The 11,109-nt window shown below is 34.7% G+C and overlaps 1 protein-coding gene across 2 annotated transcripts; it reads right to left on the minus strand.

Annotated features, from left to right (window-relative positions):
• Window positions 1-395: 395 nt before the first annotated feature.
• LOC126779132 (androgen-dependent TFPI-regulating protein-like) lies at window positions 396-10,425 on the minus strand. Of its 2 annotated transcripts, XM_050502983.1 has the most exons (6): window positions 10,375-10,425; window positions 6,841-6,888; window positions 5,726-5,897; window positions 3,601-3,744; window positions 2,204-2,424; window positions 396-585 (listed from the first exon to the last, which is right to left on the minus strand). In XM_050502983.1, exons 2-6 carry the CDS (start codon window positions 6,843-6,845, stop codon window positions 402-404), a joined length of 726 nt encoding a protein of 241 aa, XP_050358940.1. In that variant the 5' UTR covers window positions 6,846-6,888; window positions 10,375-10,425; the 3' UTR covers window positions 396-401. The 2 variants fall into 2 exon arrangements, with proteins under 2 accessions (XP_050358940.1, XP_050358941.1); XM_050502984.1 differs by lacking the exon at window positions 10,375-10,425 and having other exon boundaries at window positions 6,841-6,904.
• Between the last annotated feature and the right edge of the window lie 684 nt (window positions 10,426-11,109).

Genomic DNA, 11,109 nt, shown 5'->3' on the forward strand with positions numbered 1-11,109 from the left:
AAAATACATACAGAAATATCTTTCGAAAGCAAAGGTCAATTACACAAATATGCAACTAGACGTGCTGGCCATCTAATACTGCCTAAAACTAGAACTAAGAATGGAAAAAAGATGATTATTTTTGAGGGAGCAAAACTTTATAACAATTTACCTAAACAAGTAAAAACTAACAAATTTTTCTATGTTTAAATCTCGACTTTATAACCATATACTGTGTAACGATTCTCTGTTAAAATAATTAATTGAAACTGTTATCTCATCTGTTTTGCTGATCCGAACGAATTGTTATATTTATAAGATTAGATATAAGTTCTCATGTAAATGACGTTGTCGTAATGAGAATAAAAGTTCTATACACCGAACAATATATAACGAAATTGGAATAAAACGCTGTGACGTAATTATTTTTTATTTAATTTAATAGGTTTCTTATGTAAATATTCAGTTAAGGTCCATTGAATGGAGTACACCAACACATAGATGGTAATGAGGATGATATATAATAGGGCAAAATATGGGGTTCCGTACAGCTTATTAAGTACTGGATATGGCCATCTACCGTGTTCGGCGTAATTAGCCAATAGCCTGAAAAGAAACAGTTGAAGATTAGAAGTATATGTATATTTTTGTATATTTGAATGTATGTTGGTCTATATAGATATTGCTATATGTTAAATCTTATTATTAAGTTCTTTTCCTATTTAAGTTAATTGTAAGTCCGATTTTTTGTCCTGCCTTAATAATAATAATAATGTCCTACAGACCGATTTCGGTCACGGCGGCCAATCTCAAGAGAGATTAGCCAACTACGCAGGAGATATTATAGTATACAAGTGTGTGCGCAAACACAGGTGCACTCTATTGCCTAACTCTCATAATCCAATGGGACGGCAATCCGATACGACTGGAAAGAGTTCAGGCGCAGGACCAACGGCTTTACGTGATTTCCGAGGAACGGGAGTGAACATACTTTCAGATTCCAGACTCCGAGCTGCTACTGAGAAAACTATTGGCCCGACCTGGGAATTGAACCCAGAACCTCCGGGTCTGCGACCTTACATCAAGCCACTAGACCAACGAGCCAGTCCTGCCTTAATTGTAACATGGAGGAGATCACTGTAAGTAATAACCTTTGCAAGCCTTATAATTTGTCTGTTCATCAATAATATTTTTTGTAAATTGAGTGCAATAAAGACAACAGTCTTATTTATAAGAGTTATTTAGCGGGTGATAAATTAAATGATGCTGTGTCTTATTCTTTCTTTTCAATAATGACAGAAAGAGAGAAATCAGTGTTCAACTATAGACTAAGCAAAGCATTTTTTTTAAACATAAGTGGACGGCTAGACATGATGGTATGTGATCACCTTCGCCAATTGACATTGACCAAGTAAGAAATATTAACAATTCCTTACGTCGACAAATCTCCGCCGTTGTATCCGTAGTTACACTGACATTCTTATCCTTCAAACGGGAACGCAATAATACTAGTATTGCTTATTTGACGAGCCGGTTGGCGTGGTTGGTAGAACACTTGCCTTTCACGCCGAAGGTCGTGGGTTCGATTCCCACCCAGGACAGACAATTGTGTGCATGAACATGTCTGTTTGTCCTGAGTCTGGGTGTAATTATCTATATAAGTATGTATTTACAAAAAGAAAAGTAGTATATGTAGTATATCAGTTGTCTGGTTTCCATAGCACAAGCTTTGTACAAGCTTAATTTGGGATCAGATGGCCGTGTGTGAAAAATGTGATATTATATTATTATATTATTATTATTGCTGTTTAGTTTAGAATATCTGATAAGTGGGTGGTACCTACCCAGATGAGCTTGCAAAAAGCGCTACCTAGATATCAATGACATAACCATTATTGCATTTTTTATAGTATAGGGAGATGGACGAGCATATGACATTGGCATTGTAAGAGACGTTAGGCATCGCTTATATCACCATTACGCCACCGACCTTGGGAACTAAGATGTTATGTCCCTTGTGTCTGTAATTACATTGGCTCACTCCCTCAAACCGGAACGCAACAATACTAAGTACTGCCGTATTGCGGTAGAATATCTCATGAGTGGGTTGTACCAACCAAGACGAGCTTGCACAAAGTCCTGTCTGTGTCTGCTTTAATTCACACGTTGCAAATCTAATTATCGCTTAAATGATTATTATTTTAGGTTTTAAAAACATACTTACACATACATATACGTTGAAGCTATAATGATTGTATGAGCTATGAACCACTTGTGAGAGCTCGGCCTACTTCTAGGTTGGAATAATAATTCCCAAAGCACTATAGGCACTATAGATGAGTGCATAATGTGATTGGATAGCAAGCTTAAAGCTTTGTCTATATACACTGGGAATATTAATTCCCTGTCTATGATAAATACAGGCCAGAATACAGCAGAAATCGTCTGAAAAAAATTTACATAGGAATATAATGATATTTTCAGTTCATACATAGCTTAGAATAGGAGGACAATGTTTTTTTTTATAAATATATATAATTATATCATTCATCATCATCATGTTTAGGACAAATTTTAGATAATTGACTAATTATATGTACTTAGTTTTTAGGGCAGATGACGTGAATCCATTGTGTATCTGTGTTGTCATTTGCTTCCAGCATCAAAGCCTATTTTTTCAGACGATCTAGTCATAATAATATTAATAATAATGTCCTTCAGATCGATTTCGGCTAGGGCGGCCAATCGCAAGAGAGATTTGTCAACTGCGCAGGACATATTATAGCGCATATGTGTGTGTGCAAACACAAGTGCACCCTATGCCCTAACTCTCATAATTCAATGGGACGGCAATCCGACACGACCGGAAAGAGTACAGGCACAGAACCAACGGCTTTACGTGCTTTGTACACATTTACAACTTCCAGACTCCGGTACTGAGAATCTTCGACAGATAAACTCAATAACATTTTATTGACTTTTTATTTATTTATTTTATTACTACTGCTATTTTATTTTATTGGCTTGACTTGGGATTTGAACCCAGGACTAAATTTATAAGCGTATTATAGTTTATCACCCAAAGGATCGGATTGTCAAGGAAATGCTGCAAGCATTCTTTGCGGTCGTGATGTGTACTGCTATTATTAAAATTGATTTATGTATAATTGTTTAAGCCTTCAATGTAAATAATTGTTTTTAATATAACGTAACTATGTTGATTATTCGAAATATTATATTAGAATGGAATAATTTAATAAATGCAATCATATAATTTAAATCCATAGTTGTATTAATTAATTTACTATCAAATTTTATAATTTAATTAATAGTAATATTATAAATGCGAAAGAAACTGTCTGTTACGTTTTCTCGTCTACCACTGAACTGAAGGACATAGGTTACTGTTTTGATTCATCTGCTCCCAAACGCGGGTGGAGCCTCGAGCAAAAACTAGTATTTTATAAAATTCAAACAAGTGTTGTAGTATTTAGTATAGCATGATGCATGGGTGGTACTTATCCAGACCCTACCACCAAGTTAACATAGATACTTACATAACACAGGATAACAGCTTACCAGTGATTTATTAAGTATCAATATGTATTAAAATTTACTTACCAAACTCAAAGGCCAGACCACACTCGCGAAAAATATATCCTTATAGCTTCTTACGTATGCTATATATTTGGGTTCCTTCTTTACTTTATGTAGTAACGATATGTCGCACGCTAAGCTCATAAAAAGGAAGAGCATTTGAAAGGCCTAGAAATAAAGGTATATTAAAGCATGTGCATATTATAAACGTTATATACGTTGCATATAAAATAAAAGCCACTTGATGGCAAGAAGCCGAGATGACCCAGTGGTAAGAACATGTGAATCTTAACCGATGATCGTGGGTTCAAACTCGGGCAAACACCGTAATTGCATGTGCTTAATTTTTAATTATAACTCATCTCGTGCTTGTCGGTGAAGGAAAACATCGTGAGGAATCCTGCATGCGTCTAATTTCACTGAAATTCTGCCACGTGTATTCCACCAACCCGCATTGGAGCAGCGTGGTGGAATAAGCTCCAATCTCCTAAAAAAGGGAGAGGAGGCCTAGCTCAAAAGTAGGACGTTCACAGGCTGTTACTGTACTGTGGACATTCCACTATTCTACTTCAGTGCAGGCTGGTGTATACACTGAACTTTATTCCTCACACGCAGATTTCCTCGCGATCTTTTAGTTTCACGAGATGAATTGTACACAAAAATTAAACAAATGAGAAATCAGTGGCTTAGAAAACAAATTCAATTGTTTGCATCGATTGTATTAATAAATATAACATATCATATTAGTGGTACCATTCAATCTACCGTCATTGACATGCAAATAACAAGATTCTTAATATTATTTTAGCTGGATATAAATTACAGAGATGAAAAGGGATAGAAGATTTAATTCAATAATTTATTGCCTTTCATAATTATTTTGATCGTAAAATAATAATAACAACAATAAAAAAAAATCTCAATATTTTGAAAATGTCCAAGACCATGTTCGCACTTTTACAAAAAGCAGTCATTCTGAACACCACACGTCTTACTCGAAAGTTCTTCACATCACTATTGTCAATTTAATATTTTAGAAACCTATCACGCTTGGTCATGGCCCGCGTGATAGTTAAGTTACCCCTGTAAAAAGGGAGATATAAAAAATAGATATAAGAATAATAATAATAATAGACAGTATTCACACAGGGCAGACGGTCTTCTGATCCCAAGATCCCAAGCTAAGCAGAGCTTGTACTATGGAAACCAGACAACTGATATATTGATAGACAGACATGTTTATACACACAAATGTCTGTCTCGGGTGGGAATCGAACCCTCGACCTGCGGCGCGTAAGGCAAGTATTTATCAAACACGCCAACCGGCTCGTTTATATACAAATTAACTACGTAAAAACAAGTAGAGTTACTCGCGCAATTAACCTTAGGCTGAGATCCACGTGATAGACACTGGGTCATTCAGGTCATTTACAAAATAATAAAGGATAAAGTTTTTAACATTCAGTTTTTCTTTTTAAATATTTGATGCCATATTGAGTTGCTTAAATGAATTTTAAATAAGATAAAACAACATGAGAGTCTTTTTTTTTTATAAAATTGGCGAACGAGCTTATGGACCACTTGATGGTAAGTGGTCACCAACGCCCATAGACATCGGTATTGTAAGAAATGTTAACCATCGCTTACATAGCCAATGCGCCACCAACCGTGTAAACCAAGATGTTATGTGCCTTGTGCCTGTAATTACACTAGCTCACTCACCATTAAACCGGAACACACCAATACCAAGTATTGCTGTTTTGCGGTAGAATATCTGATGAGTGAGTGGTACCTACCCGGAAGAGCTTGCACAAAGCCCTACCACTAGTAAAAAGTCGATATGGTATTGTGATTAGTATATGTTAATCGTAATCGTGGTTTGTTAGTTCAAACCTTCGCCCGCACGACTGTCTTTTCATGTGCTTAATTTGTGCTTATAATTCATCGCGTGCCCATTGTGAGGGAAACATCGTGATGTCACATATGTATCTAATGTTTCTACCTTTCTCCTGATATATATGTATATACGCGAAATACCACTCCTCATGAGATATCCGTTCGATTGACCTAAAATTTGTCACAGTTACTCCTTCCCCGACAAAAATTTCTAGTATAATATTCAATACATAAAAATGACATAATAACTTACTACATTCCAAATTGTGATATATTTAAATTGTGTCGCTTTGAGTGTTCTAATCTCTGGATCTTTTAATACTTCGCCCTGCATCGCGAAATACATTGCAATATTGTTGCCAGAGTGCAGTGCCAAGCCAATTGTATGGCCAATCAACCGCCAGTAGACGTGGTATGTTTTGGTACTGGAAGAAAAGTTGATTAAGTTTAAATAATTTATGAGGAGGTCTCTTGTTGCTAGATTATAAAAGTGATATAAGGTCCAAGGTTCTTGGGGTTTATTATGAAATTCTCAGTAAAGAGGGTCATTACTCGGCAGTGATACTCTCCCGTGCTTAGGAAAGCTTCGGATGCCATTTGTCTGCATGATCCATGTGTCGTAGATCTTTGTGTAAGCTCGTCTGGGTAAGTACCACTCACTTATTCTATATTCTATCGCCAAACAGCAGTACTTCGTATTATTTTGTTCTGGTTTTAAGGGTGAGTGAGCCAGTGTAATTACAGGCACAAGGGACATAACATCTTAGTTCCTAAGGTTGGTGGCGCATTGGCATTGTAAGCGATGGCTAATATTTCTTACGATGCCAATGTTATTCTATAAAAAACAAAAAAATCTTACAGCGCACTTGACAAGTCTGTATCTATGTATTATAAGAAGAATAAATATCTAAGGCCCGTAGAGCTGTAAATACCATCGTGAAATATTAGAAAGTGATATTTGCGACATCGTCTAGGGGGGCTGTCTGTACTCCGGGAACCCCGTAAGGTTTTTAGGAGCGGATAGACCAGCCAATCGTCGGGGCATCACGGTGCGTAAGTCAACCCGTCGCACTCCCAAAAGAGACGGAGTGGCTACCACTGGTTTTTTAGTGGGTATTCTGGCGCACTCAGCGCTGTCCACTTCCACATATCCCCCAACATCATGTGAGGGAAGCGAGGAAGAATTCATCTTTGCAGCGAAGAAATAATATGTAAAATTGTACATGTATGTATCATGTACAATTGTACATGTATGTAATGTAAATTACATATTTGTTGCATGCTATGTAAATTACATATTAAACAATGGTTTAACATACAAGCCAATTAAGCAAACAGTAATATAAATTGGTAAATATTTCAACTTACGTCATTTTAAATATGACTGTGTATTGTCTTTTCACGTCTTATGAATACCTGTAAAAAAAAAAACAATAATAATTATCCATAATTAAGAGTCGAGATGGCTCAGTGGTTGGAACAATCTTTGTTGATTACGGGTTTAAACTGGAGTAAGAATTGTTATAGTTTTTAATTGCTGTTGGTGTTTTTATTTCGTGCTCAGCTGCTAAGGAATACATCACGGGGACACTTGCACTTGTCAGATGAAGTTCTGCAACATATGTATCAACCAGTATGTGCATGAGCTCTAAGCCATCTCTTCAAGAGGAGAGGATCTCTTGTGATCATATAAAATAACTAGCACTCAGCTTCGCCAATGTTGAATTCAGCTTGTGACAAAAATCCTTCAAAATCTACCAGTATTTTTTTTTTTAGAATAGGAATAGGTGGACGAGCATATGGGCCACCTGATGGTAAGTGGTCACCAAACACCCTTAGACATTGGCATTGTAAGAAATGTCAACCATCGCTTATAGGCAATGCGCCACCAACCTTGGGAACTAAGATTTTATGTCCCTTGTGCCTGTAATTACACTGGCTCACTCACCCTTCAAACCAGAACACAACAATATCAAGTATTGCTGTTTTGCGGTAGAATATCTGATGAGTGGGTGGTACCTACCCAGACGAGCTTGCACAAAGCCCTACCACCAGTATAACGTACACAGCGCTTATTTAAATTATACACATATAATATATCAATTATTAAAATGGCTGGTAACTCGCAAATAGCTCTATTACCTTGAAAAATAGTTATTTTGAAATTATATACATATACTTAAATTATTTTATTTGTATCGAAAAGCCTAAAATAGTGGAAAACAAAGAAACGTACGTGAACTTCAAATTGTTATAACTTTTGAAAAACTTAATCGATTCTGATGAAATAAAAACTAAACACTACCTTGGTATACTCCTTATAATAATTTAATTTATTTACATTATTATTTTTAAACTGTTTAGACGAAGACAATAAATTATTGTTTTAGATCTCTCACAGAGCCAAATTATTTTTAAAATGTCACAAACAGACATTTAAATTTTATTTATTTGTATATATTAGGTATGAAAAATTAGGTAAATAACCAATTATATTTAAGTATCGGTCAAGTAGATGAAATTTAAGCAATAAGCTCGGACGAAGGTTTCAACTGCGTTGTGTTTCAGGATTTGAACAATCATGAATTAACCAGTTGTAATTTTTAATATTTATTTATTTATTTAAACAGAATACAATCATAACATACATTAAAATTAAGAATTTACAAAATTTTAAGCAAGGTTACATACCTTTTTTAACATGTGTACACGGCTTGCTAATTAAAATAATATTAATACAGTCAGTTGCTTTACATGTTATAATAAAAAAATAATAAGTAACTAAATTAAAATCGTGTTACAATATTAATAAATAATAATCAAGAATTTTACTAAAACTGTACAAAGTTTTAAGGATTCCAATGAAAACACGTCATAAATATGAATAATAATTACTTACGACGTACAGTCATTTGTATTTTATATGAACTATGTGTTTTTTTTATTTGTGATGGAATATTCTGCGTCAATTTTTTATTTCCTCAAGTGTTATTTTGTTACTTAAATATATCGAAAAATAATAGACATTATTATGTCCAGACCGATTTCGGCTACGGCGGCCAATCTCAAGAGAGATTAGCCAACTACGCAGGAGATATTATAGTGCACAAGTGTGTGCGCTGTAATATCAACTTCCAGACTCCGGGCTGCTACCGAGAATTTTCTGACAGAAAATCCCAATAACTTTTTCTTGGTTGCTGGGAATTGAACCCAGGTCGTCCGGGTCTATGGCCTTACATCAAGCCACTAGACCAACGAGGCAGTCGAATATATCTAATAGTATGCTCAGTATAGTTGTTCTGGGTTAAAGGGTGAGTGAGCCAGTGGCATTATCACCCCAATTAGTTGGCTATTCTTTAATGCATATAATCCTTATCAATTACTTAAGCAGAATTAAAAAAAATGACAAAATAAAAATAAAAACGGTAAAATTTATTATCAGATTTACCGATCTCCCGTTTTACTGTATATAAGAAACTGAAATAAATTCAGAATTACTAAATATATATTTTTATCTCCTTACTTTTAATACCTAAGGAGCTAGATTTTTAAAAATCTTTCCTTAGTGCTAACCTCATGTGTAAAAGGAACCCGTATGCAAATTTTCAATGTTATATATTTATAAGGCTAGTGCCGGTATTTTGGGTTTTGTTTTAGTATGTCAATCGGTCAGTCAGTTATTCTTTTTTTTTCCTTTTATGGCAAGGCATTCTTTTATACCTGCTCCGCCGAAGAAGACCGGGGAGAAGAATGAGGCGCTATTTTCCTACCTTCCTACCTTCTCCCTCCGCCACAATAGGCGTCGCCGGGACTAGGGGGGTTCTCAGCACCCTGGTAATCCCCCTAGAGAATTCTCTAGGCCTGCATAGGCAGGCCGCCCGTCAGAGCGTCGTGGTAGCATGCGCAAGCGATCCCGTGGCGCTTATTGTTATGACGGAAAGGAAAAAAAGGTCTTTTTTTATACAAAGATAACTCCGGCAGCATAGACGTCGTAACTGTCAAGGACTTTTTTTTTTATTTTACTCATGCTTACCATGGTATTTGTTATCTGTCAGCGTAAGATATAAATTTTACATATAAATGATTTTAATCTATTAATTAGCTAATTTGATATGTTCCTTTCGTATCTTGATAAAACTTTGTAATTCATTTTTTTTTAATTGATATATTATCATAGTCGTAAAATATGTATATGTGTGTGTTTCTTGTCTGTTCAATAAAATCTTTTATAGATTGAAGATGGAGGTATATTTCCGTTAACACCTAATCACTTATAATTCAAGGTATTTTTTTATACGAAAGAAATATTTATAGTCTTATTTAAATACAGATTATAAATAATTAAATGCAATAAAAACAATAATCACATTGCATTGTTTTATTAAAAATATATAAATGCGGTTCTGTCACAAAAAACCATACCTATGCTATTATATCCTTATTATTATGCACCGATGTTGCCATGCACTTTTGCCATCTTAAAGGTAGTTCATTGATCCCTTTACTAAAAAAACCATGGGGTAAATATACCGATATTTCATGTTTTCCATTGTGCGGTAATAAGTGACGCCAAAGAAAAAAATTATGAGGAATAAACAAATGAATGACTGTTCAAAACTCAAATGTACCAGCTAAGTGAATTTATAAATTTGAATTTGGAATTCTTAACCAAAGAGGAGATATCAAAGAGGTCAGTACGAGAAAACGTTAATTTCATATGTAAGGACCTAATATCCTACAACACAATGAGTATATAGTATATTATAACTATCTCTTTTTAAATATTTTTAAAACTCGATCATATTTAGTTATTAATTGTAAAACCGGTTATCGACTTGATGACTTTCCGATATACATTATAAATAGAAAACAATCCACAGTAAAAAAGTAAAATGTACTTACATTTAACAAAAATATTATTTAAATTGAAATACACAATGGTTCAAACACGTCTACTCAATGTTACTGAATAAAAATTATAATATTCGCATTCCATATAAGAAAAAAAACCTACTCTCAAATGATTCCACATGTCATGATGTTCTACTAAATAAATAACGCGATTCATTGCGTTGAATTCGTTGATTTAAAATCATGTGCGATAAAACAAATAGACGATATGTTAATAGTAAGATTTCGTTGATTTCCATTGATAAATAATGATCAATTGTATGTATCTATGTATTTTTTATTGTAAATAGTAATTACATACCAAAAAGGTTTTTAATTTCTGACGATGACGATGCTCTGACCGCTTCGGCCAACAATCTCAAGAGAGAGTGTTATAATGCACATGTGTGTGCGCAAGCACTCTCTGTTCTACTCTCATCATCTGACTGACTGAAAGAGTTCAGGTGCAGGATCATCGGGTTTGCGTGCTTTCAGAGGCACTTGAGTATACATTGCGATGAAAAAAAATCCAATAACTTTTTGTCGGTATGACTTGGGTTGGAGCCCAGGATCTCGGAATATGCGGCCTTATATCTAGCCACAAGGCCAACGAGACAGTAATTAATATTAATCTTGTAAAACATAAGTGTTTGTAAATCCTATTTGAATAAATATATATTTAGTTTATTATATAATCTCGGTAGCATCTGAATTCAAACCGGTAGTATCTTTAGTTTCAATTTACTC

Source organism: Nymphalis io, chromosome 28 (genome assembly GCF_905147045.1).
Source record: "Nymphalis io chromosome 28, ilAglIoxx1.1, whole genome shotgun sequence".
In the NCBI taxonomy this organism is placed as follows: Eukaryota; Metazoa; Arthropoda; class Insecta; order Lepidoptera; family Nymphalidae; genus Nymphalis; species Nymphalis io.